At 51.1% G+C, this 15,405-nt stretch overlaps 1 protein-coding gene across 4 annotated transcripts; it reads right to left on the bottom strand.

The window, feature by feature from the left end:
* Positions 1-640: 640 nt before the first annotated feature.
* Positions 641-12,488, bottom strand: LOC103188379 (milk fat globule EGF and factor V/VIII domain containing). 4 transcript variants are annotated; one of them, XM_042342976.1, is made up of 11 exons: positions 12,328-12,488; positions 8,441-8,566; positions 7,892-7,972; positions 6,705-6,836; positions 5,997-6,110; positions 5,559-5,740; positions 4,563-4,718; positions 4,100-4,244; positions 3,420-3,622; positions 2,941-3,096; positions 641-2,623 (listed from the first exon to the last, which is right to left on the bottom strand). In XM_042342976.1, exons 1-11 carry the CDS (start codon positions 12,383-12,385, stop codon positions 2,480-2,482), a joined length of 1,497 nt encoding a protein of 498 aa, XP_042198910.1. In that variant the 5' UTR covers positions 12,386-12,488; the 3' UTR covers positions 641-2,479. The 4 variants fall into 4 exon arrangements, with proteins under 4 accessions (XP_042198910.1, XP_042198911.1, XP_042198912.1 ...); XM_042342977.1 differs by having other exon boundaries at positions 3,420-3,604; positions 12,328-12,487; XM_042342978.1 differs by lacking the exon at positions 7,892-7,972 and having other exon boundaries at positions 12,328-12,487.
* Positions 12,489-15,405: the final 2,917 nt, after the last annotated feature.

Below are 15,405 nucleotides of genomic sequence, written 5' to 3'. Positions count from 1 at the left end.
AACTTATTGCTCGGTAAACAGAGGTGCATAAGGATTCACGCCATCCAGGAATCAAACCCGGGTCCTCTTGCTTGCAAGTTGAGCTCGCTAACCACTATGCTACAGTGGTTAGGGTTGGGGAAATATAATATTATTATATTACATTGTTTGATTTCAGTGCATAAAGTCTGCATAAAGTCGCAGTGTCTGTGGTTTGCCGCTTCCACGGACATCACTGATCTCGGACTTGATTTAATTGTCTCTATTTGTCCTGATTTGGTTCCCGGTTAATGAAACTATCTCTGGATGTGTGTGTCAGCCCCGGAAGAGCTCAGTATCCTGTTTATGAAAGAGATGAGAAGCTCCTGAGAGGGAATTGCTGTATCTGATTCCAGCTTCTCTGTCCTGTCCTAAGCTACAGCCTGTCAGTGTGATGGTGTGTGTGTGTGTCTTGTGTGTGCACGTGTACATGCATAATTATGTGCATGGGTACATGCCTGTGATTGTGTACGTGTGTGACTGTGTGTACATCTGCACATGCATGTGATTGTTTGTGTATGTACCTGTTGCACTGAATCAATGGAAGATGCCTTAGATGGTGTAATGGAATCTATGGAACAGGTTTGAGTCAAACAATATAATTCGGCTTCAGACACAGAAGGCAGATTTTTAATCTTTTAATCATTGCCCCACAGAAAAATATTCAGCAGCTCAGTGCCCTGGATCCCAGCCCAGGATGGTGCTGTGAGTTACATGCTGTTACAATACAGGTTAATAGGCAGCTTTACACCAATACAATGGTTCTTTGCCTGTGTTAGCAGCTTGTAAGCGTGCAAGGAGTGTGAATAACCAGCCTGTCACTGTGCACTGCCAGCGGCTGAGGACGCTCTCCGTCAGTGGGGGGAAGGAGCCGCGTTTACTCCCGATTAGTGTCTGAAACACCTGAGTGCAGCGCTGCACCTGCTACTCGGACCAGGAACACTCGCTGTGTGATATCCTCCACAGACTGTCTGTGGAACCTTTACCCCCTGGCAGGCTCTGTGTGAGCGCTCGCTGCTGCTGTTGCGCTCTCAGCAATCGCTTTGACAACAACCCGGCGTCAAATACTGATATAACCCTCGCTTCTGATACCAAGCCTTAACTCATCTGGTCGTCAAGACATATGAAAGCATTCCACAGGATTGCACTGTGAAGTGTAGTGACTGTGTATATTGTAAGTGAGCACGGCAGCCAATCTGCGCACAGCGTGCCCCAACGTTCACCCCACAAACCCACCCCACGCCCCCTGGCCTCTGACCCTGAATCCCACATTCAGTCCTGGTCCCTCCTGCTCTCATCTTGCCCAGACACTGTGTTAATCTGGATCAATTCCTGACTCACACACAGAGCGACACACCGGCACCTGCTGTGTGTATCTGATGTAGCTGCCTCAGACCATGCTGCATGCCACAGGCAGGTACGTTCACGTGTGATATTCCTGCAGGCAGGGGCACACTGGAATTTCAAAGCTACATCCTGTGCTGTAGGTCGGAGCCACATTCCACCACCCCCCCCCCACCCCGCACAACCTCCACAGGTATTGCATGGATTTAACCTGACAGACAGTAAGCTTGTGTGTGTGTCAGCGAATGTGTGTGTGTGTCAGTGAGCGTGTGGGGGCGGGGGGTCAGTGAGCATGTTTGGAGAAGAGACGTGTCAGTAACGTGTGAGGATATGTATCCCATGTTGTTTTGCTAATCCCTTGACCTTTCCTGTCACTGATTGGGAGATTAATAATAACATCCGTCTGTTTCAGGTAAAAAATCTGCTTAGCTTTCAGATTTTACTCTTTTATCCTAAAACCACCCCCCACCCACTTCGGCGTTAACCCCCCCACCTGACACTCACCCCTGCCCCCCCCCCCGGCCAAATGGCCAAAGCGAAACTGTGAGGCCGGGGTGCGGCCAGCTGTTGTATGTGATGTGGCAGAAAGAGAGCAGGAGAGCGTCATGTGGGAGGTCAATCAGTGCGGGGGGTGGGGTCCCAGGGTCAGTCAGTGCCGGGAGGTCACAGGATCAGTCAGTGTGGGTGGGGGGCGCAGGGTCCAGCAGTGCTGAGGGGGGGCACACGGTCAAGTCAGTGCAGGAGGGGAGGCACAGGGTCCGGCAGTGATGGGAGGGAGCACAAGGTCAGCCTCATGCTCACCAGACTCCAGCGCAGGCAGAATGGGCTCGGGATTCCTGGTGGCTGGTGGGGGGGATATAAACCCTATTGGTTTTCGTAACAATGGAGTTCCCTTCGGGGATGGGGGGGAGAGTATCCAATAGGGTCGCTGAGCCCCTGAGGTGGGGTTTGGGGGAGTGGGGAGGCAAGAGGCTGGAGTTGGGGAAGAGGTTAGTTGTGGAGAAAAGCTGGAATCCCACTGTTTATAAACATGTATAAAATAGTGAGTGAGCACCACGTGCCCAGTGTGACATGACACATGTGTGTCACTGTGACACACGGGTGCGGGAGACGCTCTCTATTCGTTACATCCCAACAGTTCCATGCGCAGGGTGATCCTCTTGTGCCAGGTCCATGGCAGCACACGCAGGAAGCGTGCATAGAACGACCGCTCAAACACATTCCTTTTGTGGCTGCTGTTGTCGTAGTTTCCTTCGAAAATCTGAGGGGAAAGTTTACAAAAGCAAAGAGTTGATTCGAGGTCAGTGTTAGTGACACAGTAAAGCTCCTCTACACTGTGCGTCCACACTCCCAGGTCAGGGTTAGAGACACAGTAAAGCTCTGTCTACACTGTGTGTCCACACTCCCAGGTCAGGGTTAGAGACACAGTAAAGCTCCGTCTACACTGTGCGTCCACACTCCCAGGTCAGGGTTAGAGACACAGTAAAGCTCCGTCTACACTGTGCGTCCACACTCCCAGGTCAGGGTTAGAGACACATTAAAGCTTCCTCTACATTATGCATCCTCTGGCTTGCTCACCTGGTCAGTGTTGGTGGAATTATCTTTGTAAACGTTCCATGACTTGCCATCGAGGCTGTGGGCGATTTTGAAGGATTGCACATACTGAACCTTCCCAAAGTCCTTGGCTCCCTGGGTGATGATCCCACTAATCTTCTTTGGAGTCAACAGGTCAACCTGAGGATCACAGAGCAAGTGGTCAGTGTTATGGACACTCATCGGGTGTGATTTGTCTGATTGTGGGCTGTTCCCCCTGTGCTGGTCACTTTCAGAGTCTCTGCCTCCCCAAACTGCACCCTAACATCAGGAGTAAAGGCAGTGACGGGCACCAGAGGCATTTACACACAAAAGGCAGTCATTCGGCCCATCATGTCTGTGCCACTTCCTCGAGAGCAATCCTTTCAGTCCCATTTACCTGCCCCCACCCCATTCGCCTGCGGTTTCCCCAATTTCTCCCCCACCCCACGGAGCCAGATGGGAAGCGAGGCGCAGGGCGGTACCTGCAACCACTGATCGCGGTTGCTGAACCGCGAGGTCCAGGCGTTGGTCTTGCCGTTGTTATCGAGCCGGGCCAGGCTGGGCCGCCAGGTAAAGCAATCCATACCCCACAGGCTGTCAGTGCTGGAGGCCGTCACCTGCTCGTCCTTTATCATCCGCGACTTCATGCCCAGAGTCTCCGAACAACCTGTCACGTTTAAATCAACTGTAAACACAGAGTTTAAAGCAGAGAGTGGCAAATGGCAATGTGACACCATGCCCACAAGGTGCACACTCATTGAATCCATCCAAACACACACCAGCACTGACACCCCCAGCACTGACCCCTCCGGCACTGACCCCTCCAGCACTGATCCGCCCCTGGATTGATGTCTCCAGCACTAACCCCCCCCGCCCCCAGCACTGTTCCGTCCCACCGAAACTGAACCCCCTCCCAGCACTGACCTCCCCAGGGCTCACTCCCCCTGACACTGCCCCCCCGACACTGAGCCCCCCAGCACTGAGCCCCCCAGCACTGATTCCCCCAGCACTGACCCCCCCCAGACACTGACCCCCGTCACTGACCACGCCTGCCACTATCGCCCCCCCACCCCCCCGAACACTGCCCCACCCCAGCATGGCCCCCCTTTCCACACTGACCACCCCCCCGGCCCTCGAGCTAGGTGCTTGCAGTGTGATTTACCATTGAGCTCACAGCCCAGGAGCTCCATGCGCAGGGTGCAGGCTTGCTGGCAAATCACAGGCAGCAGCCGTATATACTGAGCCAGGATGGGAGGGTCAAACAGGTTCTTCTTCTGGTGGTTGTTATCCCAGTTCCCAGTGAATAGCTGCAGGAGGAAAAGGGGAAAATCCCAATCACTGAGAGGCACTGATGGTGCTGCCCTTGGGACGTCCTCCCGATGTGAAAGGCGCTTTACAAATGTAATTTTGTTGTTGTTGTTGTTGCACATATATCTCATGATATAACCCGTGATGGGCACTGGTTACAGAATGCTGGATTCAGCACGAGTGAGGGTATCTATCCCAAACCTCTCCAGTTGCCTTTAGATTCATTGGCTCGTTATACCCTCCCCACTCCCCCACACCCACCGCTCCCACCCCCCTCCACCTCCACTCGCAGATGAAGCCCCGAACTCCGAGCTCACTTTGTCTTTGCTTTTGCTGCTGCCTTTGAAGATGGTGAATTTGACCCCGTTCAAGCTATAAGCGATCTTGAACATTTTGATAAACTCGGGAGTCCCCACACACGAGGCGCCCTGTGTTACTATCCCCGTCAGACGCATCTTCCTCAGCAAATCCACCTGAAAATACAGCGAGTGGTTAGTAATAATAATAATCCTTGCATTTGATACAGTACCTTATCACGTTGTTAAGGCATCTCAATGCTTCACGGGATAGACTGTGTATTTTGTGGGGGAAATGTGGCAGCCAGTTGCACACAGCAGTGCCCCACGAACAGCCATGGAGTGAGTGACCAAGTTTCTTTTGCGGGATTCATAGAATCATAGAATTATACAGCATAGAAGGAGGCCGTTTGGCCCATAGTGTCTGTGCTGGCTCTTTGAAAAGATTATCCAATTCAACCCCACTCCCCCCTCTCTCTCCCCATAGCCCTGCAAACTTGTCCTCTCCAAATAATTATCTACTTCTCTCTTAAAAACTGTTATCGGATCGGCTTCCACCACCCTTTCAGGCAGGACACCGGGAGGGAGAAACTTCCTTCTCTTTTCAAACAATGCTGTGGTTGGCAGCTTCCTTCATCGAAGGAATAGCAGATCCCCACCGCCCCACCCGGGAGATTGCCAATTGAGCCGAACGCCACATTGCTCCCTTGTTTCTCCACTCACACTGTGGCTGACTGTGGATGAAGAGATGATTGCTGGTTTGTTGCTATAATTACGCATACACAATTGTTCTGCTAACAGCCAGTCACTGTGGAAACACTCCTGAGCGATCATGTGGACCAATTCCCTGTCAGGTCCACCCAACCATCTGCCTATAGCCACACCGTCTCCCCGCAACCCCTTACCCACACCCTCTCCCCACACCCCCTTACCCACACCCTCTCCCTGTCCTCTTGCCTTTCCCTTTGTGAAAACGATGAGGAGATGGTGGTTGGTTTGTTGAGTTGCTGTTAATACCTGAATCCAGGGCTGCTGGTCGAAGGTGGCCTTGCTCCAGGCGTTGACCATGCCCTGGTTGTTGAGTCGAGCCAGTTCCGGCCGCCAGCGCTTCAGTCCCAGGAAGCCCAGGTGTGCGGAGGAGGCGGTGATCTGAGTGTCCTCGATGGAGCCTCCTTCCATCCCCAGCACCGAGTCGCACTCTGTAACAGGAGCAACGTCACTACGGTACATGAGCATGGGAGAGAGGAGGCACACACGGAGAGGGAGGTGTGCAATGTTTAGAGGTTCAGGTTGTGTTGACCAGTGTTGCGGGGCTGGTTTAATATGTTTTCGGTAGGGTGGTGGGGGGGGCTGGGTTTTGGGGGAAAGGTGCCTTTGGTGGCCACAGATGATGTGATGTCCTGCTTTGTGTAAGTGTCAGTGGGATGGTGTGTGTGAGACACAGTGACTACTCACTCAGGTGGCAGCTTTTGCCCAAGTAAGGGGAGGGGCAGTTACAGGTGTAATCGCCCTCCAGGTCCAGGCACATCCCGCCGTTCCTGCAGGGCCCTGAGGAGCACTCATTAACATCTGAAGAGAGAGGTTTTAGTCAATACATTGGTCTCTGCATGCCAGGAACATTTGCATTGTGCGGTTTCTACTGAGTGATCCTGAGATCTCGTTAGGCTGCCCAGGTCCTCGCTCCCCCACACCCCCCCATCCCATACACTAACACCAGCTGGCAACCAAGAAGCAAACCCTCGAACTGCTGAGCCCCATGTGCTGCCTTCACAATGACACGGCTCGCAACCAACACCAGAAACCAACACGAGAGCTGCTGTTGTCAGCTTGGGGCACTTCATCCCCAGCCGGGTTGGCCTCACACACTCCATCGCACCATTCAAAGCTTTGCTAATCCCCTACTATAATCCTCCTCCTCATAGCCCCCTCCTCAGCCCTGCCCCTGCTGCGGGACGCTACCCCGCGTGAAGAGCACTTTATAAATGCAAGTTGTTGTTGTTGCCAGCCAGCACGAGGTGCAGAGGACCAGCTTGGCAGCTGCCCATTTAGGGCTCAGGACCTTTCCTTCCTCCTGATACCACATCCAGGACTTACCCCACAGCCACTCGCCTATTTGTGTGTGTGTGCATGTTGTGTGTCCTGTCCCCCGAAGTGAGTACTTACTGGTCTGACAGTGAACACCCTGGAAGCCAGCGGGACATTTGCAGGTGTATTCACTGAAGACATCTCCCCTGCGCTGAAGTGAGATCACATCACACACGCCGCCATTTTCACACGGGTTTGGGACACAAGGTCCTGCAACACAAGCAACTGAGGAGTGAGGCCCGTGAGGGCATTGGGCAGCCTGTGTGCACATGCATTTCAATGTGTGAGTCTGTGTGAGTAAGGCAGACCCCAGGCTGTGTGTATGTGTGTGTGTAAGGCAGACCCCAGGCTGTGTGTGTGCGTGAGCAGGCCCCAGGCTGTGTGTGTAAGGCAGGCCCCAGGCTGTGTGTGAGCAGGCCCCAGGCTGTGGGTGTGTGTGTGTGTGAGCAGGCCCCAGGCTGTGTGTGTGAGCAGGCCCCAGGCTGTGTGTGTGTGTGTGTGTGTGTGTGTGTGTGAGCCCCAGGCTGTGTGTGAGCAGGCCCCAGGCTGTGTGTGTGTTTGTGTGTGTGTGAGCAGGCCCCAGGCTGTGTGTGTGTGTATGAGCAGGCCCCAGGCTGTGTGTGTGTGTGAGCAGGCCCCAGGCTGTGTGTGTGTGTGAGCAGGCCCCAGGCTGTGCGTGTGTGTGAGCAGGCCCCAGGCTGTGTGTGTGTGTGAGCAGGCCCCACGCTGTGTGTGTGTGTATGAGCAGGCCCCAGGCTGTGTGTGTGTGTGTGAGCAGGCCCCAGGCTGTGTGTGTGTGTGAGCAGGCCCCAGGCTGTGTGTGTGTGTGAGCAGGCCCCAGGCTGTGTGTGTGAGCAGGCCCCAGGCTGTGTGTGTGTGTGTGTGAGGCAGGTCTCAGGCTATGGATGTGTGTGAAAGACGCATTGTGCCGGAATATCCCAGAGCTCAAGCTGCAGGAAGCCATTGCATTGCCATGCGATTGAGTTACTCTAAGTCGAGCACAGTCACGTGACTGGAGGCCATTTTGAAAGCATGTTTTGCTGCCAGTAGCCGGGGTTAGAGGTGGCAGCGGAACACACCGGTCATCACTGTCAGTGGGAAGCAGTCGGGGTGTGTGTGGGGCAAACAACTCTTTTCAGTGACACTAAAAAAAGTCCAATTTTCCAGGGTCTCCGGACTGTCTGTGAACCCCAGGAGCCGCAGGAAAATCAGTGAGAGGTCTGAGACCCACAGCCTCACCCCCCCATCCATGAGTCAACGCTTACCTGTGGACGCAGAGCCACGCCTGCCATCGTTATACCTTGTGTCTTCCACGTTGTACCAGGGCTGTTCCTCTGAACCACTTCCTGTTGTGATTGCATCAATACACGATGTTAAGAGAACAGGTGGGGTCGGGGGTGTTGGGGGGTCACAGACGCTCACTCATTTTAGTCACCGTAGGAAGTGGTGCAAAGGAACTTCCTGCGAAAGTCTCGAAGAACAAGATGGTGGATCACATGCCTGGCTCCGCCCCCGACCAAGATCAGAGCTTCTCTGATACACACACCGTCATGGTCACCGGCCTGTCAGCCAGAGACCAGAGACCACTGTCGGCAACACACTCCACACAGTCTCACTCACTCCTAAAAGTGGGGAGATTGTGTGTGTGTGTGTGTGTGTGTGTGTGAGGGGGGCGGGGGAGAGGGGGTTGGAGTTGATGTGTGTGTGTGGGTGGTGGCTGGGAGATGGGGTTGGATTTGATGTGTGTGGGGGGGAGAGGGGTTTGGAGTTGATGTGTTTTGGTGGGGTGGCATTGGCGGGGGGTGAACTCCTACCTTCTTCTGTTTCGTTGCATTGGCTGCCGGTGAATCCTTCGGGACACACACAATAATAGGGGTCAGTCGTGACTCCCGTCAGACACGTCCCTCCGTTCTGGCAGGGTTCAGAGTGACAGGGTTCACCTGTAGCAACAGGTAAGAGGTGAAATCAGTGACAACAACGACTTGTAGTTATCTAGCGCCCTTCACACAGGATGGCGCCTCAGAGCACTGTAAAGCAAGTCTTCCCTCATACGGAATGTAGTCCGCAATCTCGCAATGGAGTCCTGTAGCTCAGTGGTTAGAGCACTCGCTTTGCAAACGAGAGACCTGGGTTGAATTCCAGGCAGAGGGCGAAACCTCGGGCAAGTTTCCTTACTCCACACAGAGCCTAATAATAATCCCTCCAAAACCAAAAACAATAATAAATTGGTCATTTTCAATCAACGACTGTTTGTGGGACATTGCTGTGCGCAATTGGCTGCTGCGTTCACCCACAAATATACAGTCAATTCACTTTACAGTGTGTTCTGTGAAGCGCTGTGGGACGTCCTCCCGACGTGAAAAGCGCTATATCAAATGCAAGGATTATTATTATTATTATAAATAGGACTTGAGCTGTTTGCGGGCACGTTGCTGTGCGAAAGTTGGCTGCCGTGTTTGTCTTCAAAATACACAGTCACTGCACTTCATAGCAAACACTTCACAGTTAGAGACACCTCCCCTTGTGACCAGCGCTGTGATCAGATGTCAGAATTGTTATTTATTTTTTCAATTTGAGAATGAAATGGCCTGAAGACACTGAATTTCTCGGAGTTAATAGCTGGAAACTGAACACCACGATAAGGAATGCCTGAGACATCAGTCAGCATGAACCGTGAGACACACGCTCGCCCCAAATCCCACATGTGGCTCAGGACCTACTGCAAACAAAGGAAGGCGTGTGCCCAGCACATGTAAAGTGCGCCCCGTTTCCCACACAGAATGCATTGTGTAGTGACTGAGTAATTTGTAGGTAGACACCGCAGCTAATTTGCACGCAAACAACCTTGAAGTGATTACCGATGTTGTCTGGGATTTGTCGGCCAGGACACAGGGGGAAGAGAAACCCTCTTCCTTTTTCAGTTTGTCCCATACGATCTTAACTGTCCACCCGAACAGAAACAGCGCTCCCCCCAGCACTCCGCTGGAGCGTCTCATTCGAGTGTGTTGGAGCACAGACACCCTGGAGCCAGGAGACACACACATGCACCACTGCAGAGGAAGGCAGCAGCAGCAGCATTGGGAAACTGGTTTGTTTTTATCTAATTCCTGAGCCGTAGCAGGGCCAAGCACCGAGCTGCACAATAACTAACTTGAGGACGTGGGTCCGTGTGTGTCCGTATAGGTAGCCTTGCGTTATATAATAATCCTTGTATTTGATATAGCATTTTATCACATCTTTGAGACATCTCAAAGCGCTTCACAGAATATACTGTAAAGTGAATTGACTGTATATTTTGTGGGCAAAACGCGGCAGCCAATTGCACACAGAGGTGTCCCACAAACAGTTGTGGATTGAATCACCAAATTATTATTATTATAATAATAATAGGGATATATTATTATAAATATATGGATTATGAACCTCGGAAAAGTGCCCAGCCAATCGACTTACAACCGGGTTCCTCCTTCCCCCTAGATAAACAGAGGTGTGTGGAGTAAGGAAACTTGCCTAAGGTTTCGCCCTGCAGGGGAATTGAACCTTGGTCCTCTCACTTGTGAGGCGAGCGCTCTAACCACTACGGTACAGGACTCCAGCCAGAACCGTATTTGTAGGCAAAATGGATCGGCAGTATTTAGTCACAAGCTTCACTCACGTTTTATAACTAATCCCCTTATGCTGCAGCACGGATCTTCCCCCAGGACCTGACCCACCCGTCACGGTGGCGATGGGCTGGCACCAGAGATGCACTGAACATTAGGTCACACCTGGGCTTTAATAGGTACCCCCCCCACACTGGCCTGTCAATGGGCAAGTTGTACCCGCTCCCAGCTGGTAATGTAGGGTTAACAATGGTCTCGCTTGCGGCAATTCGCTGACTGCATTTCATGTGGTCAATGCAGATTCCTAATGAAATACAGAACCTCACTGCACAGAACATAACCCTTTAAAGTGCCTGATCCAGTTCCCAAGAGGCTACGGATCTCTCCCACCGCACATCCATTCACAACCACACACCCAGACACACCCCGGGTGTGTGTATAGGTGTACAATCCTAACACAACATTATTTTCAATATAGCAACAAACTCCATTCATCAACTAAGTTCATACCCTAGCCAGTTATACTAGTTAAACCTGTAAGATTTCAGAGACAACTGGAAGCTTTGGGTTCCACAAATCCCTGATCCCCGGCTCCTCAAAGCTCTCTATGTGCCGTCAACTGGCAAAGGGCAGAGCTGTATTTGCAGCTTAACAACTTTATATAGACTAAATCCTTACACATAATCACTTCACAGCAACGGCTTGTGTATCTCTGCATGTGTGGCTCTCTCTGTCTGCCTGTGTTTTGTTGCTGTGTGTGATGTCTGTGGGTGTGTGTTGTCTCTGTGTGCTTGTGTGTCTGTGTGTGTGTGTGTGTGTTGTCTCTGTGTGCTTGTGTGTGTGTGTTGTCTCTGTGTGCTTGTGTGTGTGTGTTGTCTCTGTGTGCTTGTGTGTGTGCTTGTGTGTGTTGTCTCTGTGTGCTTGTGTGTGTGTGTGTGTGTGTTGTCTCTGTGTACTTGTGTGTGTGTGTTGTCTCTGTGTGCTTGTGTGTGTGTGTGTATGTTGTCTCTGTGTGCTTGTGTGTGTGTGTGTGTGTTGTCTCTGTGTACTTGTGTGTGTGTGTTGTCTCTGTGTGCTTGTGTGTGTGTATGTTGTCTCTGTGTGCTTGTGTGTGTGTGTGTTGTCTCTGTGTGCTTGTGTGTGTGTGTGTGTGTGTGTTGTCTCTGTGTGCTTGTGTGTGTGTGTTGTCTCTGTGTGCTTGTGTGTGTGTGTGTATGTTGTCTCTGTGTGCTTGTGTGTGTGTGTGTGTATGTTGTCTCTGTGTGCTTGTGTGTGTGTGTTGTCTCTGTGTGCTTGTGTGTGTGTGTGTGTGTATGTTGTCTCTGTGTGCTTGTGTGTGTGTATGTTGTCTCTGTGTGCTTGTGTGTGTGTGGTGTGTTGTCTTGTGTGTGTGTGTGTGTTGTCTTGTGTGCACTTGTGTGTTGTCTTGTGTGCACTTGTGTGTTGTCTTGTGTGCTTGTGTGTGTGTGTGTGTTGTCTTGTGTGCGCGTGTGTGTTGTCTTGTGTGCGCGTGTGTGTTGTCTTGTGTGCTTGTGTGTGTGTTGTCTTGTGTGCTTGTGTGTGTGTGTTGTCTTTGTGTGCTTGTGTGTGTGTGTGTGTGTGTGTGTATGTTGTCTCTGTGTGCTTGCGTGTGTGTGTGCTGCATTGGAAAACTCAACACAAAACGAGAGACAATAATAATTGTCACTCTTTCTGTCTCTTTCTCAGTCTCACTTTGTCTCTCTTTCTCTAATTCTCCTTGACTCTCTCTTTCTCTCTCAGTCTCTCTCTCTGCCTCACTCTCAGTCTCTCACTCACTCCCTCAGTCTCTTTTTCTTTTTCTATCTCTCTCGGCTGCTATTTTCAGCTTGTTTTCATCAGCAGTTTGTCAAATGATCTAATCTGTCTCTTGCTGTTGGGATAAGACTGTAAAGGAGCGGAGAGTGAGGGAGAGACAGAATGGAGGAAATCTTAATAGAAATGGTATGTTTGGGAGTAACTCAGATCTGAAAGGGAGAACCTGCCCCCCCTCCCCCTCCTCCCAGTAAAATCACAGCCCGTCTCTCAGAGCAGACACACAGAGAGGAGCTACTGGACCCAGGAATATTGACAGCTCTTACCTTGTGTTACCAAGGCCAGCGAGGAAGTGAGGAGAAGAGTCGCGATGAAGTTCCTCATGTTTGCTCAGAGCAGGTTTGTGCATAACAGCCAGGCTATGCTGTCAGAGAAGCGCTGTGTGTAACAGACTGGGCTGTGCTGTCAGAGAGACGCTGAGAGCACACGTGCTCTGCCCTGTGTCCAATTACACAATCAGCCTGACTCACATCACTGCCTGTGGCTCTGTCTCTGGCTCCAGCCCAGCTCAGCGCTCCCTGAGTCAGCACTGCCTGAGCCCATGGCACCTCACCCTGCCCACAGTTCCCCTCCCTCTGCAAGCTTTCCGCGCTCACACAGTACACAGTGGAGGCTTCTTTTGTCCCTGGGAGTGAGTGTTGTGGCGGTGGATTCCCCTCTTCAGTGCACCCCATTACCCATTTAGGTGTCAGCCTGGCTCAGTCAGTGAATAGCACTCTCTGGCCTTTGAGTCAGGAGGGTTTGAGCCCCACTTTAGGGAATCTAAGACAGTCCAGGCTGATGCTCCAGTGCAGTGCTGGGGGAGCACCACATTGTCAGAAACAATGTCCATTGGATGAGATGCTAAACGAAGGTCCTCTCTCTGCCCTGTTTAGGTGGACGTTAAAGGATCCTGTGACAATATTCAAAAACGGAGGCAGTTTCTCTACTGGTGGCCGACAGCCATGGATGTTTGCAAGGTAAGGATATCAAGGAATATGGAGAAAAGGCAGGTAAATGGGGTTGAGGTACCTCAGCCATGATAAAATTGAATGGTGAAACAGGCTGCTGTCATTGTGAGTGAGAGAGAGTGATAGGGCCCCACACTCCAATCTGTTAGGGATTTTGCTTGTAGAAAAGAGAGAGAGAGCAAGTGAGAATGTAAGAATAAGAGAAATAAAAGGAACAGAGAGAGAATGAGGAGAGAAAGTACGAGCGGAAAGAAAGAAAGGAGGAGACAGAGAAAGTTTGCTACGTGACAGTGGGGAGTGATTCATGTGGTCTGCTCAGGTCTGCGGTGAGAGTGTTATCCTGAGTGAGCAGTAATACACAGTCATTTCCCACTCCAAAATACCAGGACTTTCCAGCCAGAGTTCCAAACCAAAGTTATAATATCTAAGTTCCTTCCACTAATTGTGAAAACATTGCGTGTGATTGTAGAGAGCTGGCTAAGCGGGAGGGATGGAGCTGCGTGACACTGTAATAGTCTGTAACCCCAGCTGAAGCCTGACAGATACTGGTTTGAGGAAGGGTAGCTCCAGGTAGGAATGCGCTGTTTGCAAACCATGAGGTGGTCACTGTGGCTGTCAATTTGTTCTGAGGCGGGAAAAGGCATGACAAGTCCAAATGAGGAAACATCAGTGAGCGATCGAGCTTGGTCAACTCTCGGGATCACAGCTGTTGCCTGATCTTTAGCGAATTCCGATACACATTCCCTCATTTAATAAGCGAAATGAAAGCGGTCACAAAGGCCTCAATTCCTGATTTGTGTAAGACATTGGGTTTTCAGCCTTCCCTCATTACTGTGTGTTGTAACACTGTGCCTTGTGACATCAGGCCAATCTGTGTTATTATACACTCGCTGTGGGATCATTGCCTGTGGCCTCCTGGTACAGGATGATTGATCGAGGGTTTGGTCTGATCACAGATGAGGGTTTGGTCCGATGGGGTGTCTACTGGAAAGAGCCTTAGCCCATCAATGTTGGGGCGCTCCCTTGTGGGAGGGGCGCTAAATAAATGCAAGTTGTTGTTGTTAACAGGCAGAAGCCAAGGATTTGATGAGGGGTTTGGGTATAAGCGAGGGCTGAGTGGCCCAGCATGATACCTGACAAACATACACAGAAGCAAAACCTGGACATTCAGACCAGGATCTTAAACAATTGTATATTGGTAATATGGCCGCTGTGAGAGTGTAAGTGATATGGAGGGAGGGGAGAGAGAGCTGGTGAATAACAGCTGAAAGTGCTGTGTTTGTGTGTGAGAGAGGAAGATGGGCCCAATATGACTCTGCTCCTGTGATTCCGACCTCTTTGCCAAGAGAAGAACAGAACTTGCACTTTTATAGAAACTTATTACATGAAAATTACTCAAAGTCCCAAAATACTCACAAAGGCATCAGCGTACAGTATAATGATGTGGGTGACGAGCAGTATCTCACTGTTATCTGCCTCAGGCATGGAGAACAGTCTGTCTCTGGGGAAGATTGCACAGACAGACACACTCTGTTCTTTTATCAATAATATAATTTAATATATTACATTTATTTTGCACAGCCAAACAAAAACAGAGAACGAGCAAAGCACGCTTCCCACCCCTCTCGCTTCTAGCTGACTTTCTGAGGCTGATGGAGGAGCAGAGTAACAGTTTCAACCATCTTTCCCCCATCCGTGGCAGGCGAGCTCGCATCATCGGCTGTGCTTCCTGCCTGGACATTTATAGCAACTACAGTAACTGTAGCACAATATTTATAGTATGTTTGTGTGTCTGTGTGTGTCATAGTGAAGGTCAGCCCTGGACCAGAGTGAGGGTGGAAAAGCATCTGGTATTGATTATTGATCAATCACTGGTCTCCAGGCAGTGTGGAGCTGCTGTCAGTCGTTAACTCCCTCCCTCACTCACTCACGCCCTCCCTCCCTCCCTCCCTCCGTGAATGCTGTCCACCGCTCCCCTGAACTAACCGTCTATTTAGCCCACACTGACTGTGGCTTCTGTAAGCACAGTAACCACTACAGGATGGCGTCTGCTCTCACCCACCATCTCCTGCTGGCAAAGAGGACATTAAAGTTACTTGTTAAAGAGCTAAAAAAAGAAGACAATAAAGTCAGGCTGTCCAAAGCAATGGAAAGCTTGCTATAAAATGAAAGGGCTTCACTGGAGAGAGCCTTCCTGCTGGAGTGTATGAGCTTACAGAGAGGCTGTGAAAGCCTGTTCCCTGGGGCCGAGATGCTGAGCTCACAATGAAGCACCAATTCCAAGAGGAACAAACCGTCTTTCAGCTTCTACATAGAGAGAAAAGGACACAGTGTGCAAACCAGCTGACCCAGGCCCTGACCTGCCCTCTGCTCCACACTAACACAGCCTGAAAG

This window comes from Callorhinchus milii, unplaced genomic scaffold, assembly GCF_018977255.1.
Source record: "Callorhinchus milii isolate IMCB2004 unplaced genomic scaffold, IMCB_Cmil_1.0 Scaffold22, whole genome shotgun sequence".
NCBI classification, from domain to species: Eukaryota; Metazoa; Chordata; class Chondrichthyes; order Chimaeriformes; family Callorhinchidae; genus Callorhinchus; species Callorhinchus milii.
The sequence above is the reverse complement of the archived record's forward strand: the minus strand, read 5'-3'. Positions and strand labels throughout refer to the sequence as shown.

Coding starts and splice junctions, on each gene's coding strand:
- LOC103188379 (XM_042342976.1), bottom strand. CDS start 12,385: ATGAGGAACTTCATCGCGACTCTTCTCCTCACTTCCTCGCTGGCCTTG. Junction 3,097..3,419: donor ACCGCGATCAGTGGTTGCAG/GTACCGCCCTGC, acceptor TGTGATCCTCAG/GTTGACCTGTTGACTCCAAA. Junction 2,624..2,940: donor ATTCCACCAACACTGACCAG/GTGAGCAAGCCA, acceptor CTTTCCCCTCAG/ATTTTCGAAGGAAACTACGA.